The sequence below is a fragment of the Rhea americana genome, unplaced genomic scaffold (assembly GCF_003343005.1).
Source record: "Rhea americana isolate MKP2758 unplaced genomic scaffold, rheAme1 scaffold_9, whole genome shotgun sequence".
Taxonomy (NCBI): Eukaryota; Metazoa; Chordata; class Aves; order Rheiformes; family Rheidae; genus Rhea; species Rhea americana.
The window spans coordinates 6,046,346-6,063,395 of record NW_028187088.1 but is presented as its reverse complement, the minus strand read 5'-3'; the positions used below and the strand labels follow the sequence as shown (position 1 = coordinate 6,063,395).

At 42.3% G+C, this 17,050-nt stretch overlaps 1 protein-coding gene across 3 annotated transcripts in view; it reads left to right on the top strand.

Annotated features, from left to right (window-relative positions):
* CACNA1C (calcium voltage-gated channel subunit alpha1 C) overlaps nucleotides 1-17,050 on the top strand; it is a 493,339-nt gene that overhangs the window by 303,401 nt on the left and 172,888 nt on the right. For all 3 annotated transcript variants that reach the window (XM_085324022.1, XM_085324021.1, XM_085324020.1), the window contains exon 6: nucleotides 16,353-16,514. In XM_085324022.1, the coding sequence (XP_085180148.1) occupies nucleotides 16,353-16,514 (162 nt within the window). The remainder of the gene's footprint in view (nucleotides 1-16,352; nucleotides 16,515-17,050) is intronic.

Here is a 17,050-nt window from a genome sequence, read left to right as displayed (position 1 = left end):
GTATATTTAACTTAAAACTCTTCACAGGCTTGCAAACCCTTTATTTACTTAGGTCACTCCTATTCAAAGGAATAATTTAATTCCAGCATAGTTTCTCCTATAGTTAAAGATCATTCCTGTGAGTAGGGCTTACACAGTCAGGATCTAAATCGTATTTCTTAGAGGCATGCAACCTGCAAAATGATGTAATTTATGACAGAAGAGATTAACGCGAGTGTAGCAACAAGAGGTTTATTCTAGCAAGGAAGATTACTCACAGAGGCACAGGCTTCTTGTTGTAATAAAGATTTCTCTTGTATTTAAGGAATGCCAATGAAAACAAGGAAATACTTATTATTTGATCTTTGCTGTGTAGGTCGTTTAAAAATAGCAGTAACTACAAATGTAGCAAATAACTCTGTCAAGCTTTATCCTACCAGTTACTGAGCATGCTGGAATGATTATTAAACATCTTCATGATGGAGCAAAACATGTCTTCATAATGTGGGACCACATCAGGGTGTAGGCAGTGCTTTCCAACTGAAGAAAATAAACCCCCCACTGACATCAAAGAACAGACATGGAGATAGTCTGAACCACCAGCCTGGCTGAGTAGGAGATTTTTCAGAAATGTTCCAGATGTATCAGACTCTCTCTGTAGCACCATTTTTTTATTCTTCAGATGGTGCCCAGAGGACTCATTCAGAATGGGCATAGGGCATGGCTCTGTGAGAGCAAAGGCTTGTCCTAATGAGCCTAAAAATCTACAAATGCCATCTATTGTCTTCTAAGAGCAGTTTGCATCCTTGTTTAGACATGTATTTGTCCAGACCATAAAGGAACAGAAGTATACATGCAGACTGTAGCAAACTTACCAGCAAAAGTGTGTTGGGTTCCCAGTTGCTCACTTGCTGGCAATCACTATCCCAAAGATGGGCAAGGGAGCGTCTTACTGTTTCAGGTCAATATAGCAAAGACATGATCCACTCTGTTTTCTATTTATGTTCTCTCTTTAATGACTTCTCTACATCATCTGATGTTGTCCTAGGCTTAGCGTCAAGTGTGGTTGCATTTCATTTCTGATTTCAACTGGCTAAAATTTGCAATTTTAAGGTCTTAAGGTCTTGCAAGGAATTATTTGAAGTACTATGTTTGTTTCTCTAAAATGAATTGATGTCTATTAATCTGTTACTGGACCTTTGAACATACCAGAAACCTTCCCATCCTCTCTGGAGGAAGTGGCTAACACCCTAGGGCTAGTATTTGACTTGAAACTGAGAAATAAGAGAGTTCATAGAACAGTGTTTTGCTCAGGACACAAGGAGGTACATAGATGTTCCAGTGACTCTAGCACCATTTTAATTAATCATCCTAGTTCATCCTAGGCTTCCAAAGAAGAATGTTAGATATTAGTCATCGCTGTGTTCTGTTTTAACAAAGCATGATAAAAATATCAGCAAGGCACAGGGTAATGGACCATTCAGTTATTTCTCTCAACCAGTGAATGCATTTTTAGTCTCTTGTTCAGCCTCCAAACAAATTATTTTTTGGTATTGCTTGGATTTGTACCAATACTTGTATAAGTGTTGGAAATAAACCCTACAAATTACACATAGCTGAGAGGAGGCAAATCTGAGTAAATATATTTGAAGATCTAAATGGCTGTGTAAATCTACTAGCTACCTTAATCAAATCAGCTGTTGTCTGCAGAATTATGTCTACTTGATATTACTGTGCTTGTTGAGAACCCAGGAATGTTGACTGGTATGAGCAGTTAATAAACTTTTCTGTATTTAATGTGTTAACTGACAGAACAAATAATTTGTTATTCTGATTGTGGAGATATATTGATTATTGGCAGACTTCAGCCCTCCTAATCTGCCTAGATTCTTAATATTTTATCAAAGTTTTCTTCCTACCAGAAGGGAAGGATATCAGCTATCTTTTTTATGCTCCTCTTTTCCCAGAAGCAAATCCAATCCCGGTTTAACACATGTACCTATCCCATATGTTTGCTACTCTTTGTCATAACTATTTTGTTTGAGTTCTGTAGTTATGCCTTGTGTTTTTTCAGTTTTAGATTATGTTACCATAGTTTGTCCTGCCACATCGATCACAATTCAGAAAACATCTGCTAGCCCTCTGTAAAGAATCTCTGTTTCTTAACTTTAGTAATACTAATACTACTCAACATTTTTTCCATCAGAAGTATTTTTGACAGAAAAGAGCTCATAGCATAAAAGAAATATTTTATCATCGAAATTCTGTTTTGGTCATATTTTTAATAAAATGAAATTTAGGAAGCCTCAGGAGTGGAAAGATCTGTAGAAATTTGAACTATTTCAAGATTGGTTACAAAATCTCCTTTCTAAAATTTTCTCAGGCTTCTGATCTTTTAATCAAATATCATTCTTGCGGTGGCCTTGCCTTTTTGAAGGCAATAGTGCATACACGGTATTAGAACTAAGATGAAGCAAATCTGGGGCCCATGTTCAACATTGTGGTCTGCTGACCCTTGTGGAACAAGGGGACTAGAGAGTGACTCTGCTAACAGGTAAGGGGAGCTGGGCAAGAGCAACTGCAGGAAGCCTTAAGCTCTCCTGGAAGAAGCCCCAGCACTTATCACCCCCTCTAGCTGGGTGTAGCTACTTCTAAGGAGCAGTCTCCATTGCCCCTGAATAGAGGGAGTTGGGGCTTTTGGCACAGGTAGCCCTTGTTTATGGTGGATCAAGTACCCTGTGAGTTGGTAGCAGAGAGAGGTCTATTTAAGAGCCAGGCCTGGAGCGCAGCAAACAGAGGCAGTGAACAGATGCAGCAGTTTGTGCAGGAAGAGCACAGTTAGGTGCAAGAGGACATCTTTCTTTTCTGGTGCTGGTAGTGCCCACTCTTGCAAACATAGTTATAACTTGCCACAAAGCATATTTGCCAGTAGCTGTGGGAATTGCTCCATCAGCTGTGTTGAAAGCTTCAACCCAGACAGAGCCTCTTGCAGCAGATGCTGTCCTACAGGTCTCAGGCTGCAGGGAGTGCTTGGAGCCTCTCCAGAAGGCCTGGACTGATGGTCTGCCCTCCTGAAAGAGGTATGCTGTTGTTGACTATTTGTGTCGTCAAGTCAAAGAGTTGCAGAATGAAGTCAGTAGACTGCAAAACATGCAAGAAAGTGAGCAGGAGATAGACAGGGCGTTCTCAGAGACTGTACTGCTCCCAGAATCCCAATCCCCCGCAGCAGGGGAGTTGCTGGAGGACTCTGTGAAGAGTGAAATAGTACAGCACAGCACTGTAAAAGAAGGCTGGAAGCTAGTTGCTTCTTGAACAAAAAGAAGAAAGGCCCCTAATCCTCCTGTAGACCTGGAGTTACAGTTGAAGAACACATTTAGTGCACTCTGGGATGAAGAGAATCCGGACATGACCTCAAGGGAAGCAACTGGGCTGTCTGACTTTGTGCCTCATGTGGCCACTCAGAAGAGGCGACGAGTGGTTGTGGTGGGTGATTCCGTGCTGAGGAAAGAAGAAGACTGCAAGGCCTTGGGCATGGTGGTCAAGGATCTGGGAGCCCAGGAGGTCTTCTTATCGGTCCTGCTGATTAGGGGGAGGCATGGGAGGAGGAGTAGGAAAATTTTCCAAATCAACAACTGGCTACGCCGCAGGTGTTGGCAACAGGGTTTGGGATTCTATGACCATGGAACATGGTTTGAAGATCAGCAACTGGTGGGGAGAGATGGGATTCACCTCACCAAGTGGGGCACATTTGCCTTTGCAAACAGCTTGGCCAGCCTAGTAAAGAGGGCTTTAAACTAGGTAGGAAGGAGGAGGGGAGTGTCACAGAGACAGGGTAGACAACAAAACACAAGTTGGTTTGGGAGACCTCCAGTGGGTGCATGCAGCTGGGGATGTGCRTTTGGGACATGGGTATGGGGGACCCTCGTACACTCTTCCTGGGAAACCTGCACGCATGACCACCTCTTTAAAATGCATGTATACCAATGCATGCAGCATGAGGAACAAACAGGAGGAACTGGAGATCTGTGTGCGATCGTAGGGCCATGATCTCATTGCAGTCACAGAGATATGGTGGGATAGCTCACATGACTGGAATGCTGTCATGGATGGATATGTGTTTTTTAGGAAAGACAGGCCAGGAAGGCGAGATGGTGGAGTTGCTCTTTATGTGAGAGAGCAACTGGAATGTACCAAACTCTGTCTAGGGGTGGAGGAGGAGGCAGTCATGAGCTTGTGAGTAATGATCAAAGGGCAGGCTAACACGGGGGACACTGTTGTGGGTGTCTACTACAGGCCACCTGACCAGGAAGAGAAAGTTGATGTGGCCTTTTATAGGCAGCTGGAAGTAGCCTCACGATCACAGGCCCTGATTCTCATGGGAGACTTCAACCACCCTGACATCTGCTGGAAGGACTAAACAGCAAGGCACAAACAGTCCAGGAGGTTCCTGCAGTGCATTGATGATATCTTCTTGTCGCAAATGGTGAAGGAGCCTACAAGGAAGGGTGTCCTGCTGGACCTTGTCCTTACCAACAGAGAGGGACTGGTTAGAGATGTGAAGGTTGGGGGCAGCCTTGGCTGCAGTGACCACGAGAGGGTAGAGTTCAGGATCCTGCAGGAAAGAACTAAGGCAACAAGCAGGATTGCAATCCTGGACTTCAGGAGAGCGGACTTCGGGCTCTTCAGAGACCTACTTGGAGGAATCTCATGGGTTAAGACCTAGAAGGAAGGGGGGATCCAGGAGAGCTGACTAGTATTCAAACATCACTTCCTCCAGGCTCAAGAGCGGTGCATCCCTATAAGTAAGAAGTGCAAGAAGAGAGGCAGGAGACCTGCATGGGTGAGCAAGGAGCTCTTGGCCAAATTCAGATAGAAGAAGAAAATGCACAGAATGTGGAAGAGGGGACAGGCTACCTGGGAGAATTATAGGAATGCAGTCAGAGTATGTAGAGGTGCTGTGAGGAATGCTAAGGCCCTGTTGGAACTGAGTCTGGCAAGGGATGTTAAGGACAACAGGAAGGGCTTCTTCAAATATATCAGCGGCAAGAGGAGGACTAGGGAAAATGTGGGCCCACTACTGAATGGGGCAGGGGCCCTGGTGACAAGGGATACAGAGAAGGCAGAATTACTGAATGCCACCTTTGCTTCAGTGCTCACTTCTAAGGGCAGCCCTCCCGAATCCTGCAGCCTGGATGTGGGGGAGAAAGTCTGGAGAAGGGAAGACTTTCCTTTGTTTGAGGAGGAAAGGATTAGAGACCTTCTGGGCAAGCTTGATGTACACAAATCCGTTGGCCCGGATGGGCTGCACCCACGGGTACTGAGGGAGCTGGCGGATGTTGTTGCCAGGCCGTTCTCCATCATCTTTGAAAAGTCATGGAAAATTGGAGAGGTGCCTGAGGACTGGAAGAAAGCCAGTGTCACTCCAGTCTTCAGAAAGGGCAAGAAGGAGGACCCAGGCAACTATAGGCCCCTCAGCCTCACCTCCATCCCTGGAAAGGTGATGGAACAGCTCATTCTGGATGTCATCTCCAGGCAAATGGAGGAAAAGAAGGTGATGAGGAGTAGCCAGCATGGATTCACCAAGGGGAAATCCTGCTTAACCAACCTGATAGCCTTCTATGATGGAATGACTGGCTGGGTAAATGAGGGGAGAGCAGTGGACGTTGTGTGCCTTGACTTCAGCAAGGCTTTTGACACTATCTCCCATGGCATCCTCCTAGAGAAGCTCAGGAAGTGTGGGTTAGATGAGTGGATTGTGAGGTGGATTGAGAACTGGCTGAAAGGCAGAGCTCAGAGGGTTGTCATCAGTGGTGTGGAGTCCAGCTGGAGGCCTGTGGCTAGTGGTGTCCCCCAGGGCTCAGTACCATGTCCCATCCTGTTCAACTTCTTCATCAGTGACCTGGATGAGGGGACAGAGTGCCTCCTCAGCAAGTCTGCTGATGCTACCAAGCTGGGAGGAGTGGCTGACACAGCTGAGGGTTGTGTTGCCATTCAAAAAGACCTGGACAGGCTGGAGAGCTGGGCAGAGAGGAACCCCCTGAGGGGGGTTCAACAAGGGCAAGTGCAGAGTCCTACACCTAGGGAAAAATAACCCTAGGCACCAGTACAAGCTGGAGGCTGACCTTCTGGAGAGCAGCTCTGCAGAGAAGGACCTGGGAGTGCTGGTGGATGACAAGCTGACCATGAGCCAGCGATGTGCCCTTGTGGCCAAGAAGGCCAATGGTCTCCTGGTGTGCATTAGGAAGAGTGTTGCCAGCAGGTCGAGGGAGGTGATTCTGCCCCTCTGCTCAGCCCTGGGGAGGCCTCATCACCAGTACTGTGCCCAGTTCTGGGCTCCTCAGTACAAGAGAGACATGGAGCTACTGGAGAGAGTCCAGCGTAGGGCTGCGAAGATGATCGGAAGGCTGGAGCACCTGCCCTATGAGGAATGGCTGTGAGAGCTGGGCCTCTTCAGCCTGGGGAAGAGAAGACGGAGGGGGGATCTTATCAATGTGTATAAGTGCCTGGAGGGAGGGGTGTCAAGGGGATGGGGACAAACTCTTTTCAGTTGTCCCGTGTGACAGGAGAAGAGGCAATGGGCAGAAATTGAAGCACAGGAAGTTCTGCCTGAACGTGAAACGTGAGGGGGAATTTCTTCCCTGTGAGAGTGAYGGAGAACTGGACCAGGTTGCCCAGAGAGATTGTGGAGTCCCCTTCTCTGGAGATCTTCAAGGCCCCCCTGGATGCAACCCTGTCTAACATGCTGTAGGTGACCCTGCAGAGCGGGGAGGGTGGACTAGATGATCTCCAGAGGTCCCTTCCAGCCTTACTGATTCTATGATTTACAAAGTTGAGCTGTTTAGCGTAAACAGTGTCCAATTTAGGATTGAATGTCAACTCTACTCTCCCAATGTTGTTGAAAATTTCAGTTTAAGCTTCAACTCTTCTCTTGCTTTTAACATTTCAGTGTTGAGATCTTAATTACACTTAAAAAAATTACTTAGAGGGAGCCAAATTCCACACAGATTTGTATGTGCAGTTGTCTCATTGGCATCTGTAAAGAGTTTAATTTAGCTGTTCAGTTTTCGCTATACCTGCAGAAAGAGAGCCCTATGATCTAAGGGACCTAAGTCCCTTCTTAAAGTTTAATATATATACAAGGAAATTCAAAGTAAATAAGCTTTTAGTACCAATTTATTCCAGCAAAATATGAATAATCTGCACAAAAATCTTGTGAATTCTACAAGTCATAAAGTTACGAAGAATGTAAATATCAATAAAGAACTATTCTTTCTTATGACAAATACACCTTTGGAAAAGCTGCAGCTATTTATTTCTTTGTCCAAACATACTTGAGCTACCTAGTGAACTAAAAGAGATTTTGCTTATTATATTAGAAGGCTTTTTTCCCCTACATCTCTTTTATTATTTGATGTCTTCAAACCCAGTTTTATGAAGATTAATTAGGTTTATAAAAGGCAAAAGCAACAGTCTTACTAGTATGGAAAACAAAAAGCTGGAGTTTTAGATATTCTGAGGTGGGCCTATTTAATCTCTGAATGAATGAGTCCCTAAATCCAAACTCAGTTCTTAAAACTAAAAGCAAAGTTGTTTGGATTTGTCTGGCTATATACTTTCAAGAATTTTAGCATTAGAGCATGCATTTTCATTAGCAGCATTTTCAGCAGTTAAGAACACACAAACGAATCCCACATGTGCATGAAGACAGTAATACAGTGGTGATCACATATCATGTGGTTTGAATACATTCATTCTTTCAATACCCTGTTAAGTATCTTTCTTAATTCCAAAATTCCTAAAGTTATTTCGAAAATACTCCTGAACACTCTGTATGACAGTACTTTTGAAAATGTGATGCTATATCTGCCTAGATGGTAGCCCAACTAAGCTCATTAGACACTATCAAGAATTAAGAGATGGTGTAAGTTTTCTGCTGCTAGGTTATATACCCTGCTTTTGTTACATATGATGCTGTACTTCTCTGTGGACAGCCATCTAGAAAGTTTTAGGGTTTAGCTAGTATTTGTTACATATTTTCTTTCACAAGAAGTAGAAATTAGCATAGTTGATGGTAYACCAGTAATGATAGACTTGTAAGAGTTTAATTCTCATAGGGCTTCAGAAGGATCAATTTCTGTCATCAATATATTTTTTTCCCCAAAAATTGTAATATAGTCATCTCTGGATACACTTTTACATTTGATGGATCACTGTTAACTTTTGTTACCTTACTAGTTTTATCTTTTTTGAGCCTATTCACAACTGATAAGTCAGGAGGAGTTTCAGGAGAAGGCGCTCAGCCAACTAAAGGAATTTAGAAGACAGGAAGATTTATTTAGTGATGAACCCAAGCAACTGACATCATCTCACCTAGAAAGCTATGAGAATAAACAGGTAAAAATAACACTGTTCATGACCCTGAGATTTTGGCAAATTTGAAATGGTATTTTTAACCTGACAGCCATTGGTCTTCCACTCAAATGTCAGTGTATTCACAAGTCAGGTTTTGAGCCCGTTTCTTTTATTATGCTGCTTTAAACAGAGTTACAGGCATCCATAATTCCTTTTTTCAAAAATGAAATCTTTTGGACACAATAATGTGTGCAGTCATTCAGAGCTGTGTACAAACTGCATTTGGAGTTCTGAAAGAAAGCTCTTTCATCATCATCTCAATTGAGATGTTTCTTAACTTCGGGTTGTTTTTCCTGTTATCTTGACCACTAGACTAAGACAGAACAGCTTCTTGACACACTCTTATGCAGTTTTTTCCACTGGATCTAGTGGCACAGGACTGGGCCAAAATTTGCTCCTGTGCCTGGCTCTAAAGGCTATTGTATGACACAACTGTGATTGAGCAAGGAAAAGTTAAATAAAATGGAAGTGTGATGGATCATTTCACTAAGAACTGGTGCAGTCTTCTGGCTGATTGTCTTTGGTTTTGCATAGCTGTGCAGGGAGGAGGACGAATAAAAGTTCTTCCTATTTATGATCCCGCACCATGATTAATTATAGACAAATTACAAATAAAACTTTCACAATGAGCACAAGAGCAGTTTTCTCAGAAAGGCTATGATCCTTCAGACAGTAGAAAATCAAGGCTACTTTCCAGGAAGTAGGTGATCCTTGTCAGCCTTGGTACTGCCAAGGATCCTGAATGCAGTCTACCTACCTTACTTATATAGCCCATCTTTAGGAATTCCTGCCTGACTGTGAATTTCTGACCTTGTCCTCGCTCCTCTCACCATAAACTTACTTTGCAATGGGCTTTGTTAAAGGTAGCCTCAAAATTAATTTACAACATTTCATTTGTGTTCTTGACCAAAATGGTCTTTCTTCCATGATGCACAATTTTCAGCATGCAATTTGTTGCTGCTTTGCTTTCCATGCTGTTTCTCTACACGCAGGTTACTGCATGTGAGGGACACTACACTGTGTTTTTACCTTGAAGTCTTTAGAAGATCATGCCTGGACTACATCCTCAGCCAAACCTTGCTAGGATGAAATACCTCAGATGCCTGGAGAATAAAATAGAGATTAAAGTTGAGCTACCTAATGTGCTGGGACTGGCAAGATGAGCAGGCTCTTCTAATCAGCAAGCAAATTCAGAAGAAAGTAGACACAGTGTTCGTTGAGCAAAAAGCTGTAAAAACGTGTTAAGCACCTAGAGGAGGGGAGAGGGGTGGTCTTATGGGTGGAAACAGAGGTTTCTTCCAGCAGAGAGGCAAAGAGCCTAAGGCAGTGTATGCCATTACATTTATCCAATCTTCCTCTTCAGACAGCTGAAAGCTGGGGCTCTGTGGTCACCATGTTGAGGGCAAGCTGTATTGTTTGGCTGCTGAAGCTAGGTCAGTCTGACAAGCAGAGAACACTGAAGATGAACTGTTTCCCAGGAGAAAAAGAGCCAGAGGAAAGAGTTGGGTTTTGTTGTGGCTTTTGGTTTTGTTCCGCTATTCCTTTCTCGCCTCAGAGGATGAGGCAAGGGCAGTATTGCAAGACTTCACAAATATAAAACAGTTATATTCACAGACTTGTGCCCATTTGGAGTAATCTCCTTTTGTATGTGTGTGGATTTCAGTTTGCAAAGTCAATGGAAACACAATTTGGAAACAGAGGAATGAGAATATTGGGAACAGCTGCAAAAATTTTCTATTCATCCAGCACATGATTTTGAATCATACGTTCATATATGTTTAAATGGCATTATCCACCCACTTGGAATGTGTCCTTCCTAGCTTTTCTTTGCTCTCAGGAATTTCAGACAGTTTCATATCCTGAGCCCTGCCTTCCTATTCCAAGACCTTCTGTGTTATTCATGAAATAGAAATGATATCTGCAGCTCCAAGAACGTTGCGCTATGCCCACAGAATATGCTTTGTCCAGCAGTGTTGCTAGTATTTGCAGACTCCAGCTACACAGTAAAGGACAACCTCCCTAAATTATTACTGTATAGCTATCCTTAACTGAACTGCACCATTTAAGTTCCCTTTGCAAAATTGGTGAGGAAAGTCTTCAAAATTTTCTCAAAAATCATTCCAGATGTTCTCATCTTGGGTGTCTTACTATGACTGTGTATTCTTTTGTGGTAAAGTATCTGTCATTTTCCAGTCTTTTGGGGGATAAAACCTATCATATTCATGAATACTCAGGGTTTTCCCATTTTTGTAGTGAGTGCCTATGTTTGTTAAATGATAAACATTCCCTTTGGGGAATATTACTGATCACATAGTTTGTGTTTTGGAAATGGAGATCCTGTCATGGCATTCTCTTTGTGTAGTACAAGAAATAATTGTACTTTCTCAGTAGGCTTAGCTCATGGCAGGAGATGGTGCATGAACTCCACCACTTAAGAGTGGTTCCCAGAAGTGATCTGACTCAGGCACTGTGCTGAGTCACAATTCCTCCCCTGCTTCCTCCTTAGTTGCAGAAAGTAGTAGTTTTCTTCTGAACTGTATTAAAAGAAAAATAATTACCTCCTACACCCTTGGCACTAGTTTAGCTACTGAAATCTGTGTATGTATGTGTGCATGGGGAAGGAAGGGGGAGTAGAGAGTCTTCTCTTTTCCCTTTTATTCTTACTCCCTTGCTCCTAGAAGATCATATGTGTGAGACTGTGCCATACTCATGATTCAAGCAGTTTTATGGTGTAGGCAAAAGATAGCCTTGCATAAACAAATGAAGAAGCAGAATCAGGAAACACTTTCTCTGAAGAGCTGGGCTGTTGATCTGATCAGAACAAGAAATCCAGCTAACCAAGTTTGGTCCAAAATTAAAGGCAAGTGAAACTGCAAGAAAGAGCTGTGCTTGGAAAGGCCCAAATGTGTATAGGAGGTTGTTTTGTTTTGTTTTGTTTTGTTTTCTGCTACTAGCCTACCATAATATTTCTTGGAAATGTTCCACAGAACAACAATGCCAAGTGCATTTTAGCAGTTGGGTCCGGTGTAATTTTTTTTGTGCCATCTTGCTGAGCATTGGTCTAAATCCAAAAAAGCTTGTAAGTACACAATGTAGTATGCAGGTAATCCCATTGCTTTAGGTGTAGACACTTGCATACTTACTGATAAGCATGTTCTTCAGTAACTGACTGGACTGAGGAGACACCAGCCAGCCCTTCACATGGTTGAGCATTATCCTGAGAGAAAAATACAGCACTGAACAATGGCTGTAAAACAACTGCAGCATCCCCAACACAGTGTATTTCCAGAGCTTTAAGAAAGATGTATGTTGCATTGTACGGGCTATTTTCCTTTCCTCTTTCCATTCCCCCTCATCTCCAATGGTGCCCTAAACCATTGAGTTGACAAAGTCCTACAGGGGCTGTAAACAGCTTGACCTGGCATAAAAAGCAATGTTGTTCCCATGTAATAAATATTTAAAATGTTTTATCCAGGTAAATAAATGCTAAATTCTGTGAGCCCAGGGAATGGCATTAATGTGTTTTGCTTACTGAAACATTTATGGAGTCAGTGTTGGCCAACAGAATGCAGCTAAGATTTTTTTAAAGGTAAACGGAAATGCTTTTAAAATAAATACTAAGGGCTGTTTAAGATCTTCAATTATTAAGAGAAGAAAAGGCCAAGCTAGAAAACTGAAAACAATCCTCTTTGTGGCACTTTCCCTAAGTGCAGTGCACCTCTATGCAGTTATCTCTTTGTTGAGTCCTGTGTAAGCTCCTCAGGGCAGATGCTGTGCCTTCACAGATGTCTGGAGAGTGTCTAGCACATGGAGCGAGCTTCTACAAATGAATAAGTACATTCAGAATGACAAATATTTGAAAAACAATTCTTCCTATATTTACTTGCCAGGACATAAGTTCAGGGCTCTGTGTTTCTCTGCATTCATGGTTAGACAATGATGGCATTGCTAGCTTGCCTCCGTAAAGCAGTATGAAAACACAGCTATCAGCTCTGCTGTGGGGAGGTGGTTATGGACATCACCTGCTTGAAAGCCAGAGGCTGGCTTTTGAGCCTGGTCAGACCATCAAGTGTTACAATATAATTATGTTTATTAGCTACATGGCTCATTGCTAGGAGTGCAGTCCTCTGTCCCCACAAGGAAAAAAATCCCAGTGGTGTATGGTGGTGTGTAACAGCATGTAACAGGTAAGTGGTAGAGGGGACTGCATTGCGCCAGTATCAGGAGGGCACGTGTTGAGTGTTACCTTCATGTTGCTGTGTGCAGAGATTAGGAGAATGCATGAGCTGGGACACAGAAGTGGTTTCTTTGTAAATTCAACTCTCTCTTCTTCTTCTATACAGGAAAAGAGCATGTAAAAGTGTGTAGAAGTTCTCACTATTGGCTAGAAAAAGTTTTGTGATTGGCTGTGAGGGAGTGATTCACCTATATTTATCCTGAGCAGAAATGCATCTGATCAGCTATTAGACCTCCTGCTCAGTTCAAACACTAATCTGCATTTTTCAGAAGTCAGAGCATAGTTTTGAAGTGTTTTGGAGCATGTGTTAAGGGTGTAGAGAGGATGGGACCAGACTGTTTTCACTAGTGCCCAGTGACAAGACAAGAGGCAGCAGGCGCAAACCAAAGCACTAAGTTCCACCTGAATATGAAGAAAAACTTCTTTACTGTGAGGATGACAGAGCACTAGAACTGGTTGCCCTGAGAGGCTGTGGAGTATCCTTCTCTGGAGATACTCAAAACCCACCTGGATGTGATCCTGTGCAATGTGCTCCAGGTGACCCTGTTTGAGCAGGGGGGGATGGGACTAGATGATCTCCAGAGGTCTCTGCCAACCTCAGCCATTCTGTGATTCTGTGATTATTCCTAAAAAGAAAATTTCTCTGTCTGTTCTGCTTATCTGTGCTGCTCCCCCTGTTCCTTTCATTCTTCATCTACTCTCCCCATTCTACAACATAGATTTTTCTGATTGTCCAGGCCTGATTCCTCATTCTATTCCCTGCAACAACTATTCATGTTGCAAGTGGCTGTTTGAACTGATAAAAATAAGATAACTTACTGGCAGTGACTATATCAGAGCAATAACCTTGATAGCAATACCAGGAGCATGGTGGTGTGCATATATCCCTTGCCCCTCTAGAGCAGCATTCAGTACATCTTCTGAGACAGCATTTCTAAAGTAGCTGCATAGTTAGTGATTTTAAACTTTCAGAAAATCTCTGAATAATTTAATGGTAATGTATATACTACTTGCTAATTAGCAGAATCATCTGGATTTGAAAACAGACTGCCCTAATAGAGTACTGCAGAGCACACATACCAATTCACGATAACATTATTCAATAGCTCTTCTCTTGAAAGTTGTTTTATTATCCTTGAGAAGCTTTTCTCTAATTAACCTAGCTGAAGCACCTGTAAATCTTCTGATGATGCGTGTTCTCCTTGGCTGTCTAAACACCTTGCCCTCTCGTGTTTATTGGTGCAAGCCTTTGATTTTACAAGCACGGCTTTGTTATCACAAGCAGCATTGGTTTGTGCTGATACTATCTTCTCTGGACATTGCACTATGCTACAGCACTTTAATGCTGTGGTTGATAATGAATCTAGTTTTAAAATGAGAGAGCATTTTGTTCATCATTGCATCTGTCCTCAATACCCTCTCAAGATCCCTGGGTAAATCCTATGATAAAAGTTAAATCAATTAATAATAATAATGAAGGATAAATAATGCAAGAGCTAGCCTTAGAACTCTTGACCTTCTAATCTTTACTATATTTAGCATTAGTGAGGCTCCTAAAATCGCTAAAAATTTAGGTCTTTTTTTTGCTCCTGTGTAGATTTATTTGCAGCTACAAATAATGTACAAAGTTTTGACTTCTTCAGATTTACTGAGAACCATACTCTTAACTTTCTTTAAATGTTTTACATTGTTTTGGAGAAGATGTGACATATTGTTTTCATTTTCTGGTGAACCTCACATTCTCTTCTGTAAGGTAATGGAGTGATGTTGGTGTGGAATGCTATTCAGTTTCTCTATATATTTAGAATTAGTAGAAATGAAGTGAGCAGTTAGGAAGAATAGGGAAAAAACTTGGCTGCCCCATGTGATCACATCAATAGTTTCTTCCCCAGTGAGTTACCTATCTAAAGTAAGTACCTGTGGTAACTGAGCTAACAGAGCATCCCACTCTTGYATATGATAATTTTTGATCCTGTCAGTATTGTACTTCATTTAAGGAACTCTTTATGAAAGCCAGAGTAATTCATGCTGAATAGCTCCTTCTTTGGATGGTAGTAGTATGGGACATTAACAGGTAGCTGAACTGACTGTAGACACCTGAAAAAAGAACTCAGATTAAAGGGATGCTAATAGCCAATTTGGGATTACTAGCAGACAGTGAATGATCCTGTTGACCTGACAGCTAATGCCACCTTTGATTGTTTCTACTGCATGCCATTATGACTTGTGAGCAAATGCAGTCTCAGCCTTAGTTGTCATTTGACAAGTAGATTGCCTAGAAGTGAAAGTGCTTGTCAAGAAATGTGTCATTCTTATTAGAAACTATTTGAATTTGTAAAAAGAGGGTGGAAGGCAATGAAAATCTAAGATTTTAGATGGTAGATTTCAAAAGTTAATCATTATTGCAAACTCTCTTGGCAGACGTATAACAAGCATTTTCAACTCATGAATCATATTTTTCAAAAATCACAGCTAATACCAACTACTCTAAGGAGATGACAGCATTTGCAGAAGACACTGATGGCTTCTGGCTTGCAGTCATTGCAAAATCATGAGCTTATAATTGTTCTGATCTGGCTATTCGTAGACTACAGTCTTAGAGGTCTCTCAGTATGCCCAGCATTAATAACAAGACAATGACAGCACTTGCCATCACTGCTAGCAACAATAATAACTTTAGACCTTCATAAATGCAAGGCTTATGAAGCTGACTTTGTTATTCTGATTTTACAAGTGAGGAGAAGGAGACAGAGAAGCCAATGAATCTGCAGCTTGTGTCAGCTGCATCTAAGGGAGCAGCTGTTCATCATCTTGGCAAGTCAGGCTACAAGTCACTGTCAGTGCCATTTTGGAAATGTGTGGCTGGCTCAAGAATAGGAATTATACCAGTCTTATGCCTTAACAACTGCATAGTAACATTTTGTTCATACTCCTTGCTGGGAATTGGTCAAGCTCTGTTACAGAATTATCCCTAAATCTTGGTGTAAAACCAGTGCTGATGGTTCTCTCTCTTCCTGCACTCAGACTAAAGTAAGATGAGGTTGATCTAAAGTGCAGGCAGATCCCAATATGGCCAGGAGCTCTCAGGCAGAAGGAGCTTGGTGGTCCTTCTCCTTGAGACTAGTCAAATGTCTAGAAGGACCCAAAATCTAGGCAAGGACACAACGTCAGTTTACCATCCCTCCCCACACTCTGTGGTGCAGCTCCATGGCACCCCAGCATTTGCTGTCTTGCACATCTCACTATTCTCTAGGTGACCCTGCTGAGCAGGGATGTTGGGCTAGATGGTCTCCAGAGGTCCCTTTCAACCTTACTGATTCTATGATTCTTTTTGTCCTGATTCAGTTCTGGTTGTTCTTTGTTTTTCCATACTTTAGCTCTGCTAAACACTATCTGGGGAATATCTAAGGTCTGATTTTCAAGGCAAAATAGCTAATGTATTCCCTCCCCACAGAGGTGGCATTTCAATGACAGGTAAGCTAGTACCTATTTTATTTTGGCCCGTGATTCAAGGTACAGTGCTAAATTGTGAAACACTGGGAATCTTCTGGAGGGAAGGTCCTCTGTAAATGAGAGATTTTACATCATCAAGATAATGAGTTCTGGTGGTGGTGGGGAAGCAAGTTAGAAATAACATATTATTGTGCTGTTTATAGTCTCCCATAGGTGCTTCTCTAAGTTTTGTTCCCTCACTGATAAATACTTCCTTCTGTTCTTTCTGCAGGTCTCCAGGTGGTTTTAAATTCAATTATCAAGGCCATGGTCCCTTTGTTGCATATTGCCCTGCTGGTGCTGTTTGTCATAATTATCTATGCCATCATCGGACTGGAGTTATTCATGGGGAAAATGCATAAGACATGCTACCATATACAAGGGGGACTAATAGGTAAGGGGCATGCTCTATGATATGGAGCCCACCTCCTTGGTTTGTTGTCTTTTATATGAAGATTTTCACCAATGCAATGCGAGTATCAGGTGTTTGTGTTCTGACAGGGGTATTCTTGCATAGTCATATGACAGTCTGTGAGTGCTAGAGCAAATAACAGTACCTAGTGTGAAGCAACCATGTGTTAGGATCCTGAAGTACTGAGAGCAGCAATAATTTGGTGCTGCTGATCCACCTGCTGCATTGAAACAAAAACTCCAGGATGAATGGAAACATCCTTTTGCACTTTTATTATAAAGGCCAGTTCCTTCATTGATCTCTCTTCCTGATTAAATATTTGGTTCACTGTCTTTAATCTCCTTTCTTCACCCAGACTTCATCCCGCTCAATGAAAGGAAAGCCATTTGAATGGGTTTCCTCACTATGGGCATGTGAGCCAAGAAACAGCAGACACTGAGGCATGATGCAAAAGCTGTGTTTGAGAGATCGTGGTCACTTAGTCATGCCAGGGTGTGGATAGCAATACACTTCAGAAG